Source organism: Equus quagga, chromosome 21 (genome assembly GCF_021613505.1).
Source record: "Equus quagga isolate Etosha38 chromosome 21, UCLA_HA_Equagga_1.0, whole genome shotgun sequence".
Taxonomy (NCBI): domain Eukaryota; kingdom Metazoa; phylum Chordata; class Mammalia; order Perissodactyla; family Equidae; genus Equus; species Equus quagga.
Genome location: NC_060287.1, coordinates 7,663,475 through 7,691,112, shown reverse-complemented (window position 1 = coordinate 7,691,112; position 27,638 = coordinate 7,663,475). Strand labels below are relative to the sequence as shown.

At 37.2% G+C, this 27,638-nt stretch overlaps 1 protein-coding gene across 2 annotated transcripts in view; it reads right to left on the bottom strand.

Annotated features, from left to right (window-relative positions):
* Nucleotides 1-27,638, bottom strand: part of GBE1 (1,4-alpha-glucan branching enzyme 1) — a 246,815-nt gene that overhangs the window by 175,373 nt on the left and 43,804 nt on the right. The window contains exons 2-3 of one of the 2 annotated variants that reach the window (XM_046648015.1): nt 23,753-23,922; nt 13,328-13,403 (exon numbers count right to left, since the gene is read on the bottom strand). In XM_046648015.1, coding sequence (XP_046503971.1) covers nt 13,328-13,403; nt 23,753-23,881 — 205 coding nt within the window. In that variant the 5' untranslated portion in view covers nt 23,882-23,922. The remainder of the gene's footprint in view (nt 1-13,327; nt 13,404-23,752; nt 23,923-27,638) is intronic. The other variant, XM_046648014.1, reaches the window with a different exon arrangement.

The window sequence follows — 27,638 nt, the reverse complement described above, 5'->3', positions numbered from 1 at the left end:
GTCCATCAACTAATAAATGGATAAACGAAATGTTGCATATCCATCCAATAGAATATTACTTGGCCATAAAAAGGAATAAAGTACTGAGACATGATACAACATGGATGGACCTTGAAAACATTACATTAAGTGAAAGAAGTGAGTCACAAAAACCACATATTATGTGATTCCATTTATATGAAACATCCAGGATAGGTAAATTCATAGACACAGAAAGTAGATAAGTGGTTGCCTAGGGCTAGTGGAAGATGGGAAGATCGTGGGATGATAGCTACAGGGTACCCGGTTTCTTTTGGGGTGATGAAAATGTTCTAAAATTGACTGTGGCTATGGTTGCACAGCTCTGTTTTTAGTATGCTAAAAACCATGGAATTACACTTTAAAGAGATAAGCTGTATGGTATGTGAATTATATCAATTATATCCCAAAGCCATTAAAAATTTTTAAAAAGTCAGCTAGCCATTAACTGTTCACTTCTAAGTTTTTGCCCTAGACTAGGATCAGTTTCTATCAGAGCTATCAAAAAGGAAAAGACCGCCTAGGGAGACATATACAAAAGTTTAATGCTGAGAAGATAACTTGGTCACTAAGTAGAATAAAGAGCCAAGTTGGATAGCAAAGACTTCTTCGAAGAGAAAATGATTAAATGTTTCAAGGCTTTGCAAAGGTACAACAATTTGACCACATTAGAAGCTGGGGAAAAAAACAGGGTTTTAAGCAAAGAAAAATATATATCTCCTACTCTGGAGCCCAGATTAGTAGTAGCTTTATGGGTGATTATCAACATAAGCATCCCAAGCTGTTGCTACTGATGTTAACTACCATGTACTACAGAAGAGTCTTACAAGGAAAGAAATCATCTAAAAACTATCAAACGATCCATTCCCTTAAGAAAAAAAAAACGGTTTGAGTAGAGGCTGTCTCAAAACTATTCCATACAGGAATGGAGAGTTTTATTACAATAGAAGTAATAAAAGTCATTACAATAACAAAAAATAGGATGACCTGGTGACATGATGGCTGCAGTAGTAGTTATGGATTGCCCTTAGTGCTTGACATTCAATATCTAACACAATTATCTCAAAAGTCCTATAAAGCAGTACAAATTCCATTTGATGGATGAGGAAACAGGCTCAAAGGGAGAGAGCAATAAAGGTAAAGTCCCACAGCTCTTAAGTGACAGAGCTAGGATTTGAATTCATGTTAATCTGACTCCTGCTTCTGTCTGTGTGTGCGCTTACCCTCCAGGACACACATAAACAACCCAGACCCAGTCCAGCATCTATCTACATGAGAAATGCATATAATTCATATCGGGCTCTTACCTAAATTTTATGTTATAGCTATTCTTGTGGAATCTTACGCTTTAGGAGGCAAATTTTGCATGTGGATTTTTTTTTAAAAGAAAAGTTCTGTTTGCAAACCTTGAAAATGTTAGGCGGGTCTGTGGAAGTTAACCAGAGAAAGAGCTACATACATCTGTCAAACACAGGGCACCCAGGACCACAATGCCCGGACAAGTCACCATTCCCAGCCAAGTAAGTGAAGAAGCATGATTCAGGCTGCTCCCTGGACACGCAACCTTACGTGTCAGCAAGAGTTTCATTAGTGTTCACAATATGCCTTGCACTAACTTTAGTGTTATGGCTTTACGGAGAATAACGACAAAAGTAAAAGTGAGTAGCAGCAAGACAGACAGAGAGAGAGAAGAAGAGAAAAAGAGACAGAAAAATAAAATAGACTCTACTGAGTAGCTTCTGGTATGTCCACAGAGAGGTAAATATATATATTCCTTTCCTTGCAGGGAAAAACTGTGTTATCTACTTAACAGAGAAAACTGGAGTCAGTGGATAAGAACTCCCTCAGCGCCTGCTTTCAAACCTATAAAGGACACCTGCAGCCATCTTTACCTCCTTCCTGTTAGCATGTGAGGAAGAGGGTTTTGTGTTTTTCTCTTGTTCAAGACTAATTTCTTGATTCCATTCTTTTTGTTTGTTTTCAATTATCATCTCATGTTCTGAGGTTTTCAAACATTCTCTCTCTTCAGCCTCTTTACTCTCAGCATTAAAATATGATGAATTGATGTATTTGCTAATTATGAAATAGCATCAATGACAATGAAGAAAACTTCTCTTTTTTCAAGTCCCCGTCTGGTTCTCCCGCCTTTGACAGCCTAATTTCTTGACTGCTATTTCCACTTCCTCCTATCTCTTCAGCCCCTAAAATGTTTCTGAAACACTCTGGCAAAGGTCACCAGCGACCTCCAACTTTCCAATCCCAACTGTTCTTTTCAGATTTCAATTTACATGAGCTTTCAGTGGCATTTAAAACTTCTGGTCTCTCTTTCTTGGGCATCAAAAAAAGAGTGAGTGACACCCATCTCAGTTGGTGCCCTTGAATCACAACAGTGAAGATGAAGAGAAAAAAGACAACACATTTGAAAGCTATTTCAGAGTTAAAATTGCTAAGAGGCAGTGTTTGGTTACTCGGGATGACAGACAGTGAGAACTTCCTGCCTGGGTAGTTCCTAGCAGGATCTGGAACAACAGGAGAGGATTCAAAGGAACTGAAGTGGTCAACACCATCTATTACTGTAGAAAGGTCAGGTAAGGAAAAAATATCTCAATCGAGGAGGGGAGGTTAAATGGAGAGTGCATGTGCATAACAGTATTATTGTTTCTCTACCACTATTTTTTCTTATTGCAAAAGAAATGTGTGTTCAGTGTAGAATAAAAAAAATACATAATTAAAAAAAAAAACCTCTAAAGCACTCATAAACCCAACACTTCTTTTTCCTAATACCATAGTACAAAATTTTCTTTTTTTTTTTACTATCTAGATATTTATATGCATATACATACGTTTCCATAATATGAATTATATATAAAAGTATATGTATGTACACACTTTTTTAAACTTAGTTTTGTAAACTTTTCCACATGCTACACGGTCAGTCAGCATTAGCCCTGTCAGTACACATTCCTTTATGATAGTAGTTTCAACATGGCTGCTTTTAAAAGTTAGAAATCACTAGACTCCACCTCAGATCCTTGAATCAGATCCTGGAGTGGATCGAGACTTTTATAAAGCTCCCTAATTTTTCGCTATGCACACTCATGTTTGGTAACCAATGATCTAGAGTACCATTCTAGAAATCTGACATAGAATTAAGGGAGGGTGTTCTTTAGTTTTCCAATATCTTTAAGGGAGGGGGAAGATATGAGCAACTTTACATGTGGAGAGAAAGGAAGCAGCAGGGGGGGAGGCAGACAGGAGAAGCAGAGGTGAACAGATTCACCCTATTAAGGAAAAAAGAGAAAGGGATTCAATGTATGGAGTCGTGACACCAATTTCTTCCACTAACTTTTGAAAGCACGTGGAAAAGATGAATATACATATACAGAGATCTTTTTAGGGAAATGGTTTGGAAGCTGAAATTTTCCTTTCTGCTGGCTTCTATTTTCTCTGAAAAGTAAGAGCAAGTATTTTTCTAACAGACAATGTGGAGGCAGCGAAATAAGGGGTTCTGAAGGGAGAGAGGAAATGGAAATAGCTGTGGAGGATGTAAAAAAGAGCTGACCAGGGGGTGTGCAAATGAGTTCTGTGGTGTGCTAATGCCATGAACCTGTAGAAACAGCAGTTCACATGGCTGTGTGATTTTCCTCACAGTGCCTAGAAGCTGTCTAAGAGCAGAGAAATTAGACAATCTGATGTGACCAGCACCGCAGATTTACAAGGTGAGTGTGGTAGAAGGCCAAGGGTCAAAAGAGATGAGACTTTCAGGAAGGGAGCAGTTGCAGAGCTTAGAGCAAGGGGTCTAGAGATCAAAGAGACACAGTCACATCAGAAAGCAGCATGGCTTAAGAGGTCTCACTCTGTCCAGAAGAACTGGTCTCATGGAGTTTAGAACAGGAAAATACTGCTAGAGCAATCTTTGTACCTTTACACAATAAATTTGGATAATGCTTTGCAACAATTCCCCATCTCTCATCAGAACCCTCATTGTCCATCAAAAAAATCTTGATGCTACCGCATCACCTTCCCTAGGCATATGAAGACCTCTAAAAAACAGAGCCACCCTAGCAGATCCATAAACACAGGGGTGAGAGATAAATGCTTACTGTTGTTCCACACTGAGTTTGGGACAGTGCGTTACACAGCACTACCGTGGCAACAGCTGACTTGTGCACCAAGTGAGAGTGAGCTCTCTGCCTCTGGCATTCCCACAAGTAGCCTAAATGTGTGTCTAGTACAGCACTTATCGCGTGTGTCTCTACAGACTTGTTTGGTTTTGACTATAAGCTATCTGCAGGTCGGGGTCAAGTTTTATCCATGTTTGTCTCCCAACACCCAGTACAGTACACCTCCCACATAGTAAGGACTCAACAAGTTTTCTCTGAAAAAATAAATATTTGATTTTTTCTGCCAAATTGAGATCATAAGATAACTCGGCAATTGGAAATTTAGTAAAGAACAGAATTAACCAAAAAAAAATTTCTTTTTAGTTTTGCAAATGAACATAAATAGTATTCTTTTAATAAGACTTCATTATATGCTGATTATAAAAAATTATCTCTATATTTAGCAAATGTAAATAATTAAAAAGCACAAAATCTCCTTAATCCATTTTTATTAATCTTTCCAATTATTACACATCACTAACTAAATGATGTAGACATAGCTTAAAAGCAAAATTATAGTAATTAAATATGAATGTATTTACTTGTCTTTAAGATAGATCTTGATTTTCTCCTTTATGTTCTAAACTCAAAAAACTTATGTACAACTTATATAACATAAATATATTGTAGAAGATCACCTTTGAGTGGTGATATTTAATTACATATTAGATTAATTACATATATAAAGTGAAAAAGATTACAAAATTGTAAGTTAAAAAAGGCTGTGTATATACTATATATACTATGTACATATACAAATCACATATAATTAATTTAATATGTATATATAAGTAAATATCACCACTCAACAAAAGGCAACATTCTAAAATGCTCAATAAGCTATTAATTTAAAGATTCACAAAATGCCTGATTATCCATACTTAAACACAAGTAGCATCTAAAATAGACCTTTATATGTGATTTCTACATTTATAACACACATAAGACATGATTCATTAGGCTATGCTCTTTCTTTTCTGAAATCCAAAATCCAAGAAAATTGAATCACTTTTAAATGAACCAACGTGTTTATTAGATCTGTGGGGTGTAAGAAAACTTCAATTGCTAATCTATGTCATGCTGATACAGGCATAAACTCTCAGGTTAAACTTCTCTCTTTGTAGTACAAGTTTCAATTTGGATTTTAAAAAGCTTGAGGCCATCAATTTTCACATCTTTCCCCACTCCCATTTCAGAAATCAGAGACCCAATTTCAGGAAAATACTGGCAAGTTATATGGAGGTTTAACATGTTCAAGAATAAATCTGCCTGCCATTAAGGCAATTCCATTAAAATAAAGAACATTTAAACCACTTACTATTACCAGCTTTTCTGGATTCTAATTTAATAAAATCAAACAAAGTGAATAATCATGTTTTTCTTAACTACTGTATTGATCAGATTCAAAAGGTTTAAAATTTGAAACAAAATCATTAAAATATTTCTGTCGCTTTTAACCACCTCATAATTCTTGTCCCAAACACTCTCCTCCATCACTGAAGGGCTAGACCACGGTACGACGTTTTGAACAAACTAAGCTCCTCCATCGTCTCTTGACCATTGACCATCTGCCCACTGCACAAACCCTTTGAATGCGACACTCAGGAGACAGAGAACTGCCTGTTTCTCTGTGCCTGCGCCTGGTCTCCACTGAGCACAGTAAGGAAATCTTCACAGCCAGGGACTGCTGTCCCACTTGAGACTATGGGGACTCAAGCTCTCTGATACCAGGTAGACACTCAACACAAACCAAGGTCATATGTCCATCCCTTCAATCCTAACTCTATGTGACTACTTTCTCTCTAAATTCCTCTTAAGTTCCCAAAGAAATGAATGAACTAGATCTCAGATGGAGCACTATCAATCAAGTAAGACAATAAGAGCTAGATACAGATACAGCAACTAAAAAATAGTAAGGTGATATACCTTCAGTTCTAATATTGGATCAGGCACACAGCAGAAAAGCAAGTGTGCATTAAACAAATAGTTACCAGAGTTACTCATTTTATAGTTACATGTAATATGCATTTTTAAAACTACAATAGCGATATTCCTCATCTTAAAGTATGTACCAAACATTTGCTAATAATTCATCTTCTTTATCATTACTACCTATCCTAAAAGAATGAATATCTCAAAACCATTCCATAAGAGTAGCATAATCATAAATCACAATTTTAAATCATGGCAAGCCTGTTTTTTAAAAAAGGTTAAACCATCTATGATTCTCTTTACTGTTTGGCTTTCCCACACTAGACACTATAATTGTCATTTGTAAGGATGATTAAGCCCTACTAAAATAACTCAACTGATCACCTACCCAAAACCCCCCTCTTCCCCTAAGCAGTACACTCAAAAGTCAGGTGGTTCTCCTGCATTACCTACTGCAACACATTCACACACACACTTATAGTTACACATATACTTACTTTTACTTATAGAAACAAAAAGTTGTGTGTGTTGTGTATGTTTGTGCATATATATGTGAGTTCTCTTCAAGTCAGCCCTCTTTGAATTTTCCTGTCTCACATCTCAAAGGTGGGAAAGTAAACCATTTAATCACTTATATATCCTATTGCATTATACATATATAATGTTACATACATACTCAACATTGATATCTTACAGTTTAGATACCAAATTATCCCAAAAGTATAAATCAGCTTCTAGAGACATAAACATGAGTTTCAGATTCACATCATAGGAGTTACATGCACTTCAAGAGTATGAAATTGGCATGCCATTGGTAAGTAGACCCTTAATAGAATCAGTGTGTAGAATATTGGTAGCTAAACCTTTCAGTTACTATTTTCTGGATATGTGACTTTTGGCAGTTTATATAATTCCTTGAATTTAAATTTTGGCGTCTGTAAAATACAGAAACAACTCTCTAGTAGTGTAAAGAAAAGCTGCAAATGGAACTCACTTTCCTTAAAGTTCATGGTCCTCAACTGTTCTCCAGCTCAGTGATTACAGCACGGAGCCAAAATGGCTTGAATGCAATCCTGGCTCTGCACAGGATAGCAAGTGTGAGTTCTGTAGTCTCTCAATTTGCTCATCTGGCAAAGGAGGACAGTAACAGTCTCTGCCTCAATGGGCTACCGGGAAGATTTAGTCAAAGAGTTTGCATCAAGCACTTATTGTACAGTTAAGTGTTCACAACACCTTAGATATTACATCGATATATAATAATATTGTATATAACCACCTCTTCCTTGAAAAGCCCTCCCCTCTTTCTGTGTTGTGATAGGGGATTCTTCTCATTTCCTAACACTGTTTCTTCTCTCCTGCCTTAACCACTTCTTCTTCCTCATCCTTACACCCCCAAATGTGAGCTTTTCATGGTTCTGTCTTCGACTGTCTACTACTATTGTTCCAGTGATTTGTAAACAAAATATTGAAACTTTTGGTGAACGGATGAATCCAAATTCCATAAGAAAGGACTATTTTATCCTGGAGAAACTTAAGAGTAGGGTTTACCAGGTATAGTCTACATATTCCATAGAGAAATTCTGTTATGCTTTCAATTTGAGACAACACCACCACCAATGAGCCTAGTAAGGGAGTCTACACCTTCAAAAGGTAACCTAGCAAGGGCATGTTTTGACAAACTAGACGACAATGCTGATGTTGTCCATTTAAACTTTGGAAAATGCCAAGCAAAGGCAAAAAAGGGTGAGTGAAGACATTTACTGTGAATGTACTAGATGTCAGGCACTATGCCAAGAGCTCTCACACACACAACTTCATCTGATCTTACTTGCTGTACAGCAAGGATCTTCCGACAGGGCTGATGATGAAGGTGTGAAACAAAATAAAGTCCAGAGCAGGATAATCCGTCAGCTTGCGAGAATGACTCCCCATTGTCTGCATGCCTAACAGGACCGTGCTCTCTTACTGAGCCTCTGAGCGTGAATGGTCTCGATCTTCACCGAGAAAACATTAACAACTCTATCATGTTGCAATTACCTTTGGGGTAATGATGGTATATTTATAGGAGATTTCAGTTTGTGATTACCTCACCCTGTGGAGAGGAGGAAAAAGGAGAACAAATATGGACCATTTTCTACAGAAGCTGTTCCTTTAAAAGAAAAATGAAAGCTGTAGTGAATAGACTTACCTTTTAACAGAGTTTATTTTGATTTAATATGTACAGTTAATCTGAGATACTTTTGTGCTAGTCAGGATGACCTAGACACAAAAAAGTTCTTAATTCCAGAAGGATATAGCTATAAAGCACTTAAAGTAATATTGCTACTCATCTGAGTAGGTCTTAGGAGAAAGCAAGCCAGTAAAAGATAAAACCCCTCTTCTGACTTAGGAATCCTTCAAAAAAACTACTGTTGACAAGTTGATTGACAGGAGCCACAGGCGTGATCACAACGCAGTTGCAGCAATTGGTATCAATCCTCTCCCCAACCTCGACTCTGGCTTTTGTCAAGCAGGGGAAGTGGCATAAAATATAGCCCAAACCTCAGCATCTGCCAGAACAAGGAACCCTCATGTCCTGACACTAGGGAATGCATTTCCAGGGCTGAGGGGTATGGTCAAGATTAGTAGTTGACTACACATCCTTCTGCATTCAACTTACTTTTTTGTAATGCCTTGGGCTAGAAGTGCACAATTAGATAGGGCCACAGAATGAGCTCGGAGCACTCTATTTTCCTCTAATTAACCTAAAACTGACTCCGCAACAACAGAGTTTGCAAATTTGGCAAACACATGAACCCAACATATATTCTCATTTATGTTTCCTTTTCTACTTTGATAGCTTCTTTCTTCATATGCTTTACCTTTTAGGAAAGTGCTATCCCCTGGACAGTATTACAAACGAGAAACCAACCCATCAGGTGACAACACTAAGAACACTAGGAAATACAATCTATAATAATTAAGAAGTTGTGTTGATGAGGTGTTAGGAGAGTTGAGGAGGCAGATCCCCCTTTTATTTCCAGTTCTTAGTTTAGTTTGATAAGTTTGGTTACTTACTCCATCAAGAGAAAAGTAAACCATACTTGGATCCAATATACTAAGTTATAAAATTCTTTCAGAAACTTTCTTTATATATTCACTGTAATAGTTCAATTAAAATGTACCTTTTGGGGGCTAAACTTTATAAAGAATCCCTATTAAAGGCAAGTCCTGAATACAAGTTAAATACAAACTAACCATAAATTTAATTTAAGATTTTAAACCTATTTCTAACTTAAAGGGAGGTTAAAGCAATCTACTTTTAATTAAATATATCTATGGCAACTTAATTCCAAATCTTAAGGTTCTGCAACCCAATTTCTCATGATAAGAATATTACTAAAACTCATCTGCATTGAATGACAATCTTCCATTCCTCTCGGCTCTCTGAATCCATTATCTCTCTCATGGGAATGAATGCTTTGCTATGACTGATGATGAATAAGATATATAGGACAAATGATGCACTTTTTCATTTAAAAGACTAAAAAAGAAATTCACTTCAGTCTCCTTTCTGCCTAGTTTCATTAAAATCTAAATACAGCTTTTCTAAGAGATTTTTTTCTAGCTCAGTTCAGTTTGACAAAAAATGTCTCATGTATCATTTAAATCAATTACAGATTCTCTGGAAATACACCTCAAAATTTCATTTGAACACTTATGGTTTAAAAATAAACACACAAAATATCACCAAAATAAATAAGTGATCAAAAAATCCTAAAAAAACCACAGTATCATGAAAGAGTATATTGTTTATAATTATTACTAAATTATAATCTAAGAGTTGTTTCATCTTCAGAGTTGTTTCAACTTTAGAAAGTACTTAGGAAAATATCTTCATGTAAGTCTTAATTTCCTAAAATATCTTTATAAAATAGTATATTTGATCATTTATTGTTTTTTCCTAAAAAGTCATTCAGCAATGGCTACAATACTTAGAATAACATCAAAATCTCAATTTAATTTTACTACTAAATGAGCTCAGGCAATTACTGTTAGTTAAGAGGAGACTATCCATTTCCCCTGCTACATAAGAAGGTTATTGTCTCTCTTTGCATCACTGATTTCCACGGCTCAGCACAGTGTCGGCCACTTAGAAGGTGTTCAATAAATGGTGCTACCTAAGGGAATAAAAGCAGGGAGGGATGAAGGAGAAGTTGTTGAATTTAAGTTCCCCAGCTTTCACACGCTCTTCTCACTTCAAGAAGTTTTTTGTGGTTTTTTTGGGTGAAGCAGATTGGCCCTGAGCTAACATCTGTAGTCAATCTTCTTTTTGCTTCAGGAATATTCACCCTGAGCTAACATCCCCAAGAGATTTTTAAAATAAATCTCCTTTTAAAAAATCACCATGTACTATGACGTACAACCATATATTTAGTGAAGTAGAATGTTATTTGAGAGATACTACAACTTTAACAGAGTAACTATTTTAAAATCATATTCTACAACTCTGGAGAAGAAGAACTTTGATTTTACTTGCCCAGAGTTTAGATGTGCTAGTAATCATATATGCATTTTTTTAGAAGCCTCTAATAAATTGCTACAAAGCTAATTGCTTGCTTTAAATGGATTAAGAAATCAAGCTCCATCTTCTTTTCCCTAAGAACCCAGACCCTTTTGTAAACCTGAAACTCTTCTGCTTCTTAATATTAGTTACTAGCCTTGCTCAGGATTAATAAGATCAAAGACATAACCAAGGAAAAGAAGGAAGGGAAAGAGGCAGGAAAGAAAGAAAAGAGGGAGAGAGGAAGGGCAGGGAAGGGACGGAGCAAGGGAGGGAGGGAGAAAGAAACCAATGCACCAACATTGTTTTCATCCTCTTTGAATAGAGACTAGTTACATAATACACTGATGTTGCTATTTAAAGAAGTTGGGAGTCACTTAGAAGAAAATAAAGTCAGAAATGCCCCTAGTGATCTGTGTTCCCTCTAAACCATGTTAAGAGAAACCTGGGTAGCCACTCTGGTTATTATTCCCCTTTCTCCTTGCTAGGAACCACCTTAAGAACCCTCTGAGTTTGTCAGACCTGCTGCAGACCTTGGAGGCTGACCTCAACAGACTCAACCCCAGGACTCTCCTGCACTCCAGCTTCACGTAGGGACTGGCCAATGGGAGCCATGGGCATAAGAGAAATGGTAAGATATTTAGCACCCTCTTCCTTCTGACAGCAGCTGCCTTTCTCTCTGGCCACACAGATCCTGTCATGGGGTTCCTCCTTCAGGACTCCAGCGCTAACCACTCCCTCCTTTCCCATACCTACGCCTGCCCAAAGGGGCAACAGCTTCCAATTCTGATTGTTCCCTTAACCCTCACCAGCCTTCTGTCAACAGCCGTTCACGAGACTCTCTCCAGCGATGCCCCTGAGCATGCCATCTGTGTCCTGCTGCTGCCTAATACAGAAGCTAAAAACATGTGACTCTCAAGAAAAACTCTTCAACAGAAGCAAGTCTGCAAATAACTACCACCTACAGCTGACACGATTGTTCACTGGAGCCAAGCACACTTATCAGTCAGCTGAGACAGCAAGAATAAAGCAAGTAAATCAGAGCAGCCCAGGTGAAAAATAAATTCCTATGAAGTGCCCAGAATTGTCAATCTGCACATGGTTCACTCACCTTTGATCGTGATGGGGCTCTCTCATCACCTATTTCCCCCTTATTGGGATGAACATGTTTGAGCAAACACATCTTCACATTTCTATCCATAAAGCAATGTCTAGATTAAGCATATACCTGCCTGGCATATCTGTTTCATCAACTGGCAAGTATAGCGGCTACATTTATCACCATAGAGATACAATTCACTTATATTTTAATAAGTAGTTTTTAATTATATGGCCATGGTTACTCACATAATGATAGCCTTTTAAAAATATCTTCCAAAATCTTTTCTCATTATTTTTACAGAAACAATGTAAGCACTTAAGTATTTAATGATGTTTCTATAGGTTAATTCAAAAAGTTAAAAACGAATGAACTCGGGGCTGGCCGCGTGGCTGAGTGGTTAAGTTCGCGCACTCCGCTGCAGGCGGCCCAGTGTTTCGTTGGTTCGAATCCTGGGCGCAGACACGGTACTGCTCATCAAACCACGCTGAGGCAGCGTCCCACGTGCCACAACTAGAAGAACCCACAACGAAAAATATACAACTATGTACCGGGGGGGCTTTGGGGAGAAAAAGGAAAAACATAAAATCTTTAAAAAAAAAACAAAAGAATGAACTCTTACATTATGGCAAATATTGTTCATTGCAGTTAAGTGTAAGACCAGGATTATGAATACTTGTCCACAGTCCAACAACGTGACCCAGTGACACTATACTAGTCTGTCTGGGCTTCCGTATCAAAATAACACAGACTGGGTGGCTTCAACAACAGACTTTATTTCTCACAGTTTTGGAGGCTGGGACATCCAGGATCAAGGTGCCAAAAGACTCAGTTCCTGATGAAGACTCTCTTCCTGGCTTGCTGACTGTCACCTTCTCACTGTGTCCTCATGTGGTAGAGAGATAGAGAGCTCTGGTCTAACTCTTCTTGTAAGGACACTAATCCCACTGCAGGGTCCCCCTGACCTCATCTCAGCCTAATTACCCCCCAAAGACCTCACTTCCAAACACCATCGCATTGGGGGTTAGGGCTTCAGCACATGAACTGGGGGGGACACAAACATTCAGTCTTCAACAGCCACCTAAAGGAGACTCTTTCCAGGATCATGTTAAAACAGAGCCTTACTTTTTTTCTTCTACTGAAAACCTTTATTCATATCCTATCATTTTCTAAACTCCCAAATATTTTCTCCATTCTGCCATTTTCCTCCCAGGAAAACTCCTCCCAAGGAACTTCTTCACAGAGTCTTCTCCACCCGCTCCCTTGCAAGCTGTTTGTTCTCCAAGCCTCCTGCACAACTTGACTACCTCTCTTTCCGCTTAACTGTCTCCTTAGCTTGAATCTCTGGTTCCTGCATCTCATGTCTTCCTCTTTCTTGGTTTATTCCCTCATTTTTCTGGCATCCATACATAACCTCCTAAGAATGCTTTGAAGACAAACTTTCTTTGTCTTCCTACCTACCTGAATATGTCTTAACCCTGCCCAGACTCCTGACTGATAAACTGACTAGGGAGTAAGAACCAAATTTCCTCCACCCCAGAAATCTGAAGTAATTAGTTCATTGTTCTTTACCTCCCACCATAAGTGATGAGTCCATCTGATTCTCTCCTAGGAGATAGGTGTTTTTCTTTCTTTCTAGAAGATTCTCCTAAATAAAGAAAATATGGGTCACTGCTTTGGGTCGTACACTGCCAACCATGTGCTAGGAAAAGAGAGTATGGCTGTGACTTCCCCCATGAAGATGGAGTAGGGGAGATGAAAAGAAAAGATAAATGATACCACAGCAGCCACTAGCATATAAATGATACAAGTACTCAAAAAGGAGAGCAATACATCAACATTAAATTCTACCCCAAAAGACTGTGATTCAGGAAGTTGTTATTTATCCCAGAATCTTCATTTTACCAACACCCAAGTTACTCTGTTTCAAGTGATATATGGACCACACACTGGGAAAAATTATTTTAGACGTAACAAAGCATGATGAAGATGAAATTGTTCCTCAGTAGAAGGAGCACCAAAAACCCTGTTTAAAGTAAAGCATAATTAATTTGCTACAATGCAGGAAAAGAAAATAACATATCTCTCACTGCTGAGTTTTCCAGAATTTTGAATAAAATAACTGAAAATCTATAATACATATCTGTTTACCATAAAAAGACTTAAAATGTCACAAAGTTGGTAAACCTAACTTTAAAAAGATTATTAAAAATACTTGAAAAGAAGCAGGGCCACTGAGCTGAAACAGGCCAGGGGTGCTTTAGAATACCTCAAATACGACGTGAAAGGTGTCCTGTAGACTTCTGTAACTCGGCAGGCCTAACGGAAGGGAAATACTATTCCAGCGATGAGAGGCCAGAGTGGAAACCACTCTACCTACTGCAAATAGAGGGACTTGATACAAGTCATTGGTTACACAGGTAATAGGAGAACTGAGAATTCAACCAAAGGACAATTAAGTAACCCAGGGATTCACAATAATAGAAATCTGGTACCACCTCTAAGGGGGAGGCAGAATTACTGGAACCCCGAAGCCAGGGCCATCTAGCAGAAGCTGGAAGCAAGGGAAACCTTCCGGCAGGAGCCAGGCTCACAGAAAGAAAAGCAACAGGAACTACAAGACACACCTGCTGCAGGAGACACAGCCTGCGTCACTTTACAGAGGAGTCGGCAAGGGAGCAGGGGAGAAGTCCCGGGCTTCTCCCTCCTCCCACCCTTCAGTCTTCCACTAGCACCTCCCAGTAAGCCAACTCAACGGAAGCAGAGGCCAAAGGAGCTTGGGAAACGTGATGCAGAGTAGAAAAGGGCAGGTGAAAGGATCTTAGGGCAAATAAGCAAATGACCAGCACATCAAAATACCTGAATTTGGTCAGAACACCAACCAAGGCAACCCAAGAGAATTGAAAGCACATGTTCACATAAGATCTTGCACATAAACATTCATAGAAGCATTATTCACGATGGCCAAAAAGTGAAAACAACCCAAATGTGCATCTGCTGAGGACTAGATAAACAAAATGTGGTGTATCTATACAGTAGTAATATTATTCAGCCATAAAAACGAATGCAAGACCATTAGATGCTACAAAATGAATGAACCTTAAAAACACTATGCTAACTGAAAGAAGCTAGAAACAAAACATATGTATTATATGATTCCATTTACATTAAATGTCCAGAATAGGCAAATCCACAGAGACAGAAAATAGACGAGTGGTTGCCAGGGAATGGAGGGAGAGGAGAACTGGGACTAACTGCTAATAAGTATGACGTTTCTGTTGGGAGTGATGGAAATGTTCCGGAAAAATACAGTGATAACGGTTGCACAACGTAGTGAGTATACTAAAAACCAGTGAAGTGTATACTCTGAAATGTATACACTTCAAAGTGTATAACATGAAATTCATGTTATGTGAATTACATCTCAACTTTTAAAACGTTAGAATAAAAAAATAAAATAACTAACAAGTGAGAGTAGATAATAAGTCTCTAAGATTTAGGTCAAAAGTCATTTAGTCTCCATGATCGTTGGGCAGTGACAACCGCATAATGGTATCACTACTGAAGTTCAGTGATACTTGCAGAGAATGTGGTACTATTTTCAGGTTCCTAATCTCTAAATAACACATTTGAGGTACTTCTGCCACTGATTTACAAGCAACTAAGATGGCTAAGTCATTTTTTTCAGGAATCCATCATAAGAAGTGGGTCTCTGGCAGTCAAAATTAAAATGAATACTTTCACAGTTTCACATGAGGAATTGCCAAGCTACAAAGAAGCAAAATCTTTCTTTTTTTCAAGATCTATTCAAGCTTAAACATACCTCTAAATTTTTCTAAAAACAAAATAGTTGGACAAGGATTGAAAATGTAAAGAATACAAGCTAGTAATAGGAAAAGGGGACAAAAATGTAAGGAGAGAGCTCCAGACACAAAGCTTGACAATAAACCTTCAACTGCAAGACAACTGAAAAGACTAAGCTTCACAACTCATCAGTGGAGTCCAGCTGACCTACTTGGGACAACTGTCTGGATAAGCAAAACAGACAGTGTTGTACCCCTTTTACAAATTTACTACATTTCTGTAAACCTCTCTACAATGCAGAATGAAATTCAGTTATGTTATCTGCAGCATAAGAAAGGAAACATCAACAAATAACATCGGAGTTGCCTTAAATGTCTCTCATAAGTGACAGCTTCTTGGAATAATACAATTTGAACTTAAAATAGTGAAGCTGTGATCAAGATACAGTGAATGTTGATATATGTTATAATTAGTCACACTTGGGGCTGGATATGATTATTATAAAATAGAACAACACTTCTCTAAGAAAACACCTAATTTGATAAGAAAATAATATGAATAACATACCTTCTTTGTGTAGGTAAATGGTGAGCCTAACAAAGTCACTTTAATGGATAAAATTATGAAAATTTCAAAAGACAACTGCTGAAGAACAGCCATAAATAAAATAATTCTACAGACACTAACGACAAGTGAAACACAAAAGCTGAAACCTAACAGAAAGTATTATATTATCCAAACAGCATAAATTTTTAACAGGATATTTATGAAATAGCAACACGAGACTATAATTATTTATGTCACACAGTTCAAAATCTACCTCCTAGCATTAAGGTCTCTAACAGCAATCTCCTGAAATCCCAGGAGGTAAGGATGCTTCCCTATGAAAATAAACCCATTAGGCATTATAACACAGCTCTCTGATCCAGCACAACTCAGGCCAGAAGCCGGTACATATATTGAAAATATTGGTTAAAGCAGAGAATGATAAAATATGTGTAAAGTATGTGTGTGTGTGTGTGTATATATATATATACACACACATATACACAAACAGTAAAAATTTTGTTTTAACTTACAACACAAATAAAAATATTCACCTATCTTCTGATGTAAGACCAAAGACATTCCTTTGAGTTTAGTTCCTTTGATTAGGATTTGTATCACCGTTATTATAAGAACCTACCCCTACAATGCAAGATTTATAATTTCCAATTCCCTTTAGAATGAAAACTAAAAGATGCATACAAAATAATCTATACGTGAAATTGTTAGATTTTTTTTCAGTTTGCTTGTGCATACTTAATTCAAAATAATTTTTTCCAACTTGTTCGTCTGAGATTTTTGCATTACTCAATAATTTTCTTTCCTGTCATGCTCATAGTTCATCACTTGATATAACGTTATGTTATAGAAGTAAAACGAGAATTAGTACTCGCAGGATTGGAGGCGGATGGGAAACTGGCTCACTATAGGCACATGATGCAACTGGCAGAAACAGAACTGCACATGTGGTAGACCAGACTCTACCACTCGTGCCTGCTCAGTATCCTGTGGGAGGCTGTCAGTGTCACTTACAGTGAGCCTGTCAAGGAGACATAAACTCAGTAAGTCTAGGAAGTGGACATAGGTTAAGTCAACCTCCACTGTGCATCTGCTCAATTGAAAATGAACAATCCACCAGTGAAGAGAGACAAAGGGGGGTGAAAGAATCAACATCAGGTTGGAAAGTTGGAGAAAGTACTGACAGCTTTCTACAAAACACCTATTGGCTGATCAGTTATTCTAAGTTCACATACATCAAAGAAGTCATCTCTCAGCACAGGTGCCAGTTTGATTAACAGCCCTGAAGCCTTCGACCTCTGCCTTGTAGTTTGCTACCCTTTTGCCAAAATAAACAATATCAAGAGTCCCCAGACCACCCCAGAAATTTGCTTTCTAGAAATATCACAATCTCCAGTAAGCCAAACTGAAGGGAAGCCACGTAACAAAAATGTATTCATAGAGAACCCACAGGGACTTGAAAATATCTACCTGATAGAAGACTCCTTGAAGTTCAACTTGAACCCAGAGGTCAGTAGATTCCAAAGAAACCTTCTCAACAATCTAAGTAGGGAGCACTACCCTACCTCACCAGGGCCCATCCGCTGCCACAAAAACAGACTACAAGATATTGACAATGTCAAAAACTCTGGAACGTTTACACTTTATATTAAGAAAATGTGTTATTTGCCACGGGGGTCATTTATATTATTGTTCCTAATTTTTCACGAGCCTCCACAAAAGAGGATTCTGCTTCCATGCCTCATTGACATAAGGCTAAGCCAAATTATTTGGTTAATAAGTACAAGTCACATCTGCCACTTCTAACCTGAAGCTTTTAGAGCCATGACAGGCTTCCTCCATTGCCCTTTCTCTCTGCCATGAGATCAGCATGTCCCACACTGGAGCTGCTCCAACACCCTTGATCCTGGAAAGAATGTGACACCTGGGACAGAGCCACGGCTGATGACTATAGCCAACATGAGCAAGAAATAAGCCTTTGTTTTCCCCTTTTTTTCAGTCTATCAATGATAGACATTTAGGTTATTTGAAAAGTGCCTAGCTCCCAGACTTAGTAATTTTAAATGAAATGTTTTCAGTTATGGCGAATAGGAACCCAATTATTTTATATTGACATATGTAGTTTACTGCCTTTCTCTCTACTTATTATCATCTAGCTACTGGAAAGGAGCTCGTTTTCTTCAATTATTTAGTAACCTGCAATAAACATGATTTACTTGCAAAACCCCAAGTATATTTTAAATCACATTTAACTTTCGAAAGAATCAGTCTTTGCTGTACTGAAGATGATTCAAAGTTTTAGCAATTCATCTCAAACCTTTAAAGTACTTTCTGGCTTACCCAGAAATACTTTTTGGATGGTAAGATTCCAATGTTGATGAATGTCATTACCTATCCACTGTCCTGTGTTGCTGCAGCAGTTGCTAGCTGCTTAAAAAGCTAATTTTCTTAAAAAATGACTGAAAGAAAAAGAAATGATTGTTTCATTTTCGCACAAATGAAGAATATGTGAAATATATTTAAATTGAAGCTGCTTTCCAAGTTTTAAAAATGTGGATGGCAAATCCAGATCCACCTCAGTTTGGGCAAAACAGAGACTAAAATCATTTGACTCTTGCAAAGCTCGATTGCCTTTTGAAATAAATAGTAATTTTTTTTATAAGAAAAAAAGACCTTTGCAAATGAGAGTATTTCTTCATCTTGTCAATTAACATTTCTGCAGCACTGACTAATGTACAAAATGTCTTCCCATTTGCAATCTAGTCAGTTTCCAGAGCGACCCAGTTAGGCAAGTAAGAGGAATATCACCACTTTATCCCACTGAGCCAGATGAAAACAGTGTTTAGAGAGTTCAATGATGGTTTCAAACTTGCAATCCCATCATTTTTTTTTTTGAACACACCAATTCAGGGCAATTTCTTTCTTAAAGATCATTCATATTTGACTACTTTAAGCAGTTGTACCTAAAATATTTTCAGGTTAGTTGGCAAAAAATACACTAGAACAACAAACATACACAACAGCAGCCATATTATGAATAGGCCCTGAGAAAAATGTATAGTGCGATTTCTAAAACGATAAAAAAAGGAGAAAGACATCAGAACTATTTGCTAAAGTATTTTGATTGCAGGTATAATTTTCCATAATACAGAATTAAAATCTAGACATTCTTTACTTTTAATTTCTTCTGAAACATTCTCAGATATAAACAGCTAATCATTTAGATAAAGACTGAATTAGGAAAATTTCCTTTTTTAGGTAAAATTACTAATAGCCAATTTATCTATTGGCAGAAATAAGATTTTTGTTGCTGTTTTTGAAGATCTGCTTTCTATTATCTTTGGCAGTTGAAGGAAGAGATAGTTACAAAGGCAATGTTTTAAACTACATATACACTTCCACGATAAAAACAATTCAAATTATGTTGCATCTTAAATCTCTGCCATTAGGTAAAGAAGCCATGGATTTTTTTAGGTGAAACTTGAAGTACATATACAGAAGCTAAGCTTACTGTTACATAAGATGACAAAGTAAGAAAGAGAATTCTTAAAAATGATCAGTGTTATAGTCAGAGATTATTTCTACAGAATCTTTTAAGTTTATTGCTGTTTCAACTTAGCTAATAAACATGAGGTCATATGAATATAGTTAAATGCTTTAAAAACATTTTAATGTCATTAGCAAAACCACCTAGAACATTTTAATTAAATCTTCATTTGCGTTTTTTAATTTAAAAAACTACTGTAATTTTTTAGCTAATTAACACAGATTTTCTTATCCTTTCAGTTTAGTACAAATTTATACATTGGAAGACTTACAATAAAACTGTCTCACCCATTTTTGATCCTGTGAAAAAAAACTCAACAAAGAAAAATAACTCTCTTCTTGATGAACTCTTCGAAGAAGAAAGAAGTAGATTTTATGTAAATAAGGGGAAAATGAAATATAGAATCCTTTAATTGTGTTTAAAAAAAACATGATTAGTTCAGTTATTTGTGGGTATCTTTTCAGCTATGCTGTCATCATCATCAAAATTCTGTGTTCTACACAGTCATATTAAATTAATACCCACATGTACATTTTTTCCCAAAGAAATATTCTTTTAAATGCATTATTAACCTAAAATTTTGGTTCTACTCTCAATTTTAAAGTTTTTTTCTTAAGATTCAAAGCTGTTTAGCGAGAAAAAGATGGATAAAGTGACCTTGAGACTCTGTAACTCTGGGCAGAAAAGAAGATATCCTTTCACCTAGATAAGAAAATAAATTGGACATTTAAATTTTCTCAATATACTGCCTGTTAACTATTTTAACAGTTAACTATTTTCCACCACAATTTCTTTTATCTTAGTCTTTCCAACCTCTCCAGTAAAAATAAAGGCCCATTGACTAAATCTGACATGCCCTTAGACACTAAATAAACATTGGTTGATTGAAAATAATCAAATGAGAGCCAGCCCTGATGGCCAAGTGGTTAAAGTTGGGCACACTCTGCTTCAGCGGCCCGGCTTCGGTTCTCAGTTGCAGAACCACACCACTCATCTGTCAGTAGCCCTGCTGTGGCAGTGGCTCACATAGAAGAACTAGAAGGACTTTCAACTACAATATACAACTATGTACTGGGATTTGGGGAGGGAAAAAAAAGAGGAAGATAGGCAACAGATGTTAGCTCAGGGCAAATCTTTCCATGCCAAAAAAAAAAAAAAAAAAACAGAAGAAAAGAATTGGATGAATGCTATCTCAAGGATATGGAGAGAGGCCAGCCTGGTGGCACAGCAGTTAAGCATGCACATTCCGCTTTGGCGGCCCGGGGTTTCACCGGTTCGGATCCCAGGTGCTGACATGGCACCGCTTGGCAAGCCATGCTGTGGTAGGCCTCCCACATATAAAGTAGAGGAAGATGGGCACGGATGTTAGCTCCCGGCCAGTCTTCCTCAGAAAAAAGAGGAGGATTGGCAGATGTTAGCTCAGGGCTAATCTTCCTCAGGGAGTAAAAAAAAAAAGGATGCGGAGAGATTTTAAATTATGCGATATACCTTCACAAAAGATAGAACTTTTAAAAATCAATGTACGTTGAAAAAATAAAAGAGGATATTTTTACATTAAAATAGGGACTAAGTAATTTTTAGTTTTCTCTTTACAAAAGATTTTAAAATTATTATACTTTTAATATTTAAGCATTAAATCCCAAGTACTTAAAATTTTTAAACATACGTCTCCAAATGCACATACAGCCCAACTAGATTTACAGGACACGATTTTTAATAGATCATTGTTAATCATTACGTAGCTTCCAAATCTAGCTTTCATATAGCTCCTTTCCCATATTTTTATATTTCCAAAAGCTAGTTAGTGGATTTCATCATAAATATGGGCAAGGGGGGACCAAACACAAGTATCAAATTTTCACTGAGGCTCTTAGAGTAGTTTGGGTGTCTTTAGGTAGAATGTGAACTTGAACACTCTCAGTCAAGTCCTCTCAATCTTGAAACAGCAGTAACAAGAACCAATGGAAGGCTAAAACGTGCCTTCATTATAGGTTGACGTCTAAATGGTCTATTAACAAAAATCTAGAAAACTAGCAGTCAAGGCAGTTGCTTAGAGAAGATAAGGAAATAATCAAGTTTAAATAAGAAAAAATTATTAATAACAATTTTATAATAATTTAAGTGAGAAGTTTCCTATTCTCAAAATACATTTCATAATTATCACCAAGCCAAGTTAATCTGAATCAGCAGATCACATGGTCTTTCTCAGAACCTTCCCTGAAGTTTTCAATAACTCCCAGAAACAGGCGGCCGACATCACCTAACCTGGGGACTGCAGACTATCAAGTCCTTAGACCTGTGCTTTCTAATACAGGAGCCATTACACACAGGTGACTACTGAAGATTTAAAACGAGGTTAGTGAAACTGAGACACTGAATTTTAAATTTAATTTTAATTACTTCATTAAACTGAAATTTTAAAACTATTCCTCAAATCAGTTACTAGAACTTTTAATTACGTTTCGAAAAACTTGGGTATACACTTTAAAAACTGAAAATTTTATTAACTAAAAATATAGATCAAGTATTTTCAATGAAAAAGTACATACCAGATTTGGAAGACAAGAATGAAAATATCTCATTAACAAATTTGATATTGATTACATGTTAAAATAATATTTTGATAGATTGGGTTAAATAAAATTTATCATTATTAAAATTCATTTTTTTCTCCTTTTACTTTGTGTGTGTGTGTGTGAGGAAGATTGGCCCTGAGCTAACATCTGTGCCCATCTTCCTCCATTTTATACGTGGGACGCCTGCCACAGCACAGCGTGATAAGTGACGTGAGGTCTCCCCTGGGATCCAAACCCATGAACCCTGGGCTACTGAAGCAGGCGGCATGAAGTTAACCACTACGCCACTGGGGCGGTCTATTCTTTTACTTTTTTGATATAGCTACTAAAATTTTTGAATTTTATATAATTATGTAAATTATTATATAAATATATAAATTATATAAATTATATAAATATACTTATATGTGGCTTGCATTATATTTCTACTGGACAGTGCTGCCTTAGACAACATATGTAAAATGAAAACTTTTAAAAAATCAGGTTTCTTAAGGTAAATGTACAGGCAGTAAAATTCACTCTTTTACGTGTACAGTTCTAAAAATTTTGACGAATGTGTGCAGTTATGTAACTACCACCACAATCAGGACATAAAACATTGCCATCACCCCAAAAAGTTCACTCATGCTCCTCAGTAATCAACTCAAACCTGCCAGCGTCAAACCCTGACAACTCTGTTTTCTGTCTCCATAGTTTTGCTGTTTCCAGAAAGTCGTATGAGGTGAATAGTACAGCATGTAGACTTTTGAGTCCAGTAAAATTAAATTTTAAATACCATACCACTCTATGGCACTAAAGGATTATCATTCTGATATTTCCTTTCCTTCTATTACCAACAATTTGCCAAGGCCTATTTTCCAGTTATCCCACTTTCAAAACAGAGCTTTCCTCCTTATCACTATTATATTAACTTATGTACACTTCTAGAATAAAACTGAGCAGATTGTATTATAGTTATTTACATACAGGTCTTCCTTCCTTCTAGAACCACTATGCTTTCCATAAAGATAACAAGGCTGGGAAGACACTTCCCACAGTGTTATAAAAAAGGAAAAGAATTGAGTGATGAAGTTTACCCCCTAGATTAGATGTCTACTTTTACTGAGGTCTCAGAAAAGGATCTTAGGCGATCCAGGATCCAAGAACTACAACGCCAGCTCATCACCCACGCCAATATTCTCACCCAGACTGTTAGCAAGCTCTGACAAACCAATAGCAAGTAAAGCTGAAGTAGGCTGCCTGACACTATTTTTCTCATAAACTGTTATTTCTGGTACATGATTTTACAGAACATAAAGTTTTTCAGGAACACATGTATCACATTAGAGCAGAAACACCTGTACCACAAGAAAGTCAAGATTTAATAAGTTCTACAGCTCTATCTGAAAGTTTGCATATTTGTAATCATTAATCCTCACATAGTTAAATACATGAAATAAACAAGTCTATGTTTTAAACAGATAAATAAAATATTACCACTGACTTTAATGCTTTCAAAATACTTACTGAAGTCTCCAGTAAGAAAAACTCCTTCTGCTCCCGGGGCCCACTCTTTGCAGTATAAGCCCCCGTCAGCACATCTGTGGACGCCAAATGATTCATAACCTCTGGAAAACTTGTCAATACCACCTTCATTCTTTCCAATGTTGTCCAAAGTCTGGCTAAACCGGTTATACCTTTGAAAAAGCGCAAAAGAAAGACCTTAGAAAATTAAATTGTCTCCCAGAAAAGCTACTGTAATTAAGTAGCTACTTTACTCTTATTCAGAGAAAGAAAAAAAAAAGACATCATTAAACAGGAAAAATGTGAATAATTTCATTTATTGGGAGAGCTTACCTGATAGGATAAAATCTTATCTCTTATCTCAGATAAACTGAACTAATGCAACTAACGTTCTTTGTAATTTCAAGCATTTTGGTATAAGAGATGAAATATGATGATTATGTTATCCATGATTTGAGATTTACTTATTTATATTTTTTTTGGTGAGGAAGACTGGCCCTGAGCTAACATCTATCATCAATCTTCCTCCTTTTGCTTGAGGAAGATTGTCACTGAACTAATATTTGTGCCAATCTTCCTCTATTTTGTATGTGGGACACCTCCACAGCATGGCTTGATGAGCAGTGTGTAGGTCCGCACCTGGAATCCAAACCTGTCAGCCACAGGCCACCGAAGTGGAGCACCCCAACTTAAACACTATACTACCAGGCCGGCCCACCCATGAATTTTTTTTAAGTCATCATATTGTCAAGTAACTTCTAGGTCAAGACAGTATAATGAAACAGAATCCTACAGAATCCCTATATCTCTCTCTTTTAACTCCTAAGAAACGGAAAGAAAAATAATCAAAAACCAGCAAGAAAAATAAAATTACTCTACAGCAAAGGGTTTAGCAAGCTTTTCCGTTAAGGGATAGAAAACAAATTTTAGGCTTTGCCAGCCATATGGTCTCTGTCACAGCTACTCAACTGGTCTCTCAAGCATGAAAGTTGCCACAGATAATATGTAAATGAGTGGGAGTGGCTGTGTTCCACTAATGCTTTATTTACAAAGACAAGTGGCTGGCAAATGTGGCCTTTGGGCTGGAGTTTGCCCAGCCCTGCTCCACAGCAACTAAGCATGAAAAGAACATAACATCATGTCAAACTACAAAAGCTAGCAGCCTTGAGAAGAAATTGAAGACTCCTTCCCAGGCAGGAGCAAGAAGAACACATGGCTGCTCCTGCCCCTCTGCCAGATCCCCGGAGTCCACATGCAGCACTGGTACACCAGAAGAATGCTACTATTTCACTAATACCCCCAAATCTGGGGAGAAGCAAACTAGGACAAAACTGGTGAAAGTGGAGAAGTGAAGCACGTGGCAGGTGCTCTCCACCAGACATGGAGGTTCCAGATTTATGCAATGAACTGAGCAATTTCCCCATACCCTGAGGACAAGCAACAAAAGTCCCAGAAAGATGGCATGGATCCAAGTAGGGGCTGGATATGACATTTGAGAAAATGACTACTGAAGAACACTCCAACTGAGCTGAACAGAAAACGAATCTTTCCACAAAGGTTTCACACTATACTTCAACTTAACCATGAATTCAACAAAATAAGAGCTGAGAGGTTATATGACAAAACAGCACAACAAAAAGTAAAATGAGATTGCAGACCTAAGAAAACAAAAGGAGAAACAAAATATATTATTGAAAAATAATAAATAAATTAGAATTGACAAGGAACAGAATATACATATAAAAAATAAATTATTAGTTAAATGAATAAATAATTGGAAATTGATAAATAGAGAAGAAAAAGACAAATTGAATACAGGATATACTGAAAGAAGCTAAAAGATAAGCAGTATTGACAAAAATGATCCAAATAAGGATAGCTGGTCACTCTGAAGAACAAAACTAAATATAAAAGGTGTAAAACTGGAAATTTTTTCTTAAAGAATTAAATCTTTATATTAAAAAGAACACAATGTTTCAAGAAAAATTTGGAAAACAAAGAAACACACAAACATGTACACACAACATCTCCCAGTTTAAGCTACTGAAACTCAAAGGATAAAGAAATAATTCTATAGACAACAAGTATCAAAGCAAGGAGAGGGGCACTTTTTTTCCTAAAGAACATTATATTGAAGACCAAAAGATAACAAAGACAAGCCCATACAATTCTGAGAAGAAAAGTAGTAATCTAAGGATATTTTATTAGACAAGCTCCCTCTCAAACCTAAGGAATTCTTTAAATATTATCAAATTTAAAAATAATTTTAAGTCTAAGACACTAATGAACCATTCTTGGAGGAAAACAAGACTAGTTTCCATAAAAATTAGGCAATTAATTGATTAAACACACACACAGAGGAATGGACAGTCATTGCAGCAGTGTGGCTGGGCCCTGAGTCTTTAAATATAGAACTGTGGCCACACAACTGTGCAACTGTGTGAATGTGATAATGAAAAAAGAATCTCAATGGACAGAATAAAAATTTTATTTATAAAAAAAACAAGAGAGGAGTGAAAGGGAGATGGAATAAAACCCATGTGTACAATGATAATCATTATGTCATTATTTATAACACCAAACCATGGGCAATGAGCTACCTGTTCAACAATGGGAGGCTGGCTGAATAAACTGTATAACATCCAAACAACAAATTACACAAGATCCATTAGGAAGGATCAGGGAGAGGGAAATGTGCTGATACAGGAAGATGTAAAACAGAGTGCTCAGGAAAGACGCTGCAGAGCAGTTTTCCACAAAGCATCCATTTATATAAGGAAAAACAGGCATAGCTACGGATGGCACGTAGACCCACCTTCACAAGGCCTCTTCCTCTGCACTGGGGGTTGGATTCCAATGGCCTGGGCGGGGCAGGGGCCTCAATCCTCCCTAGCACCACACTCACTGCGTTTGCTTCAAAGACAAGAAGAGAGAAGCTGCAGCATCTGATCAGTGGGGTGCAGCGGCATACGGGACTGGCAGGTGTGGGTGGAGTATTTCACATACGACCCCCTTTTGTCCTATATATATATATATACATAACACACACAAAGACACACACCGACATGTGAGCGCACATGCCATGGTTTTATAAAAATGCAGATTACATTTAATCTATTATTTGAAACAAATTAACTTTTCATGAAATGACATAACCCTGGTCTCACTGACAGTCCTTACTCCAGGGGACACAAACTAAACTGCTCACAGGAGCCAGACAGGTATCATAAAGATGAGGAGCTGGCCCCACACAAGTGCAAAGCTAATGATAAAAGAATGACCAAGGAAGGGGCTGGCCTGCGGCGGAGTGGTTAAAGTTTGCGCTGCTTTGGCAGCCTAGGTTCGCTCAACAGCCATGCTGTGGAGGCGTCCCACGTACAAAGTAGAGGAAGGCCAGCACAGATGTTATCTCAGGGCTAACCTTCCTCAAGCAAAAAAAAGAGAGAGAGAGGAAGATTGGCAAGAGATGTTAGCTCAGGATGAATCTTCCTCACAAAAGACAAACAAGCAAGCAAACCAAAAAAAAGAATGACCAAGGAGGTAGGCCTCAGAGTATGGAAAACAATGCAGAAAGGAACGGCGGTGAGATGGAGAACACAAACCCCACCGACAAGTGGCAGCACCTATGTAATAGCTACAGTCCGTTGTTACCAAGCGTGCTCTGCCAGTCAGATAATGATTCAAGAACTGAAAAAATTTCAGATTTTTCTATGAACTCTCCCTAATTCAAACATTGGCGACTGTTTCAAAATACTTCAAATACTGATCTAGACCAAAAAGAATAAATAAATCAGATATACAGATCTAATGAGGTCCTAGTATGCAAACTCTCTCATACACTCTAAGTCCTGTGAGAAAATGAGTTTTTCTCTTACGCATATCATTCAGC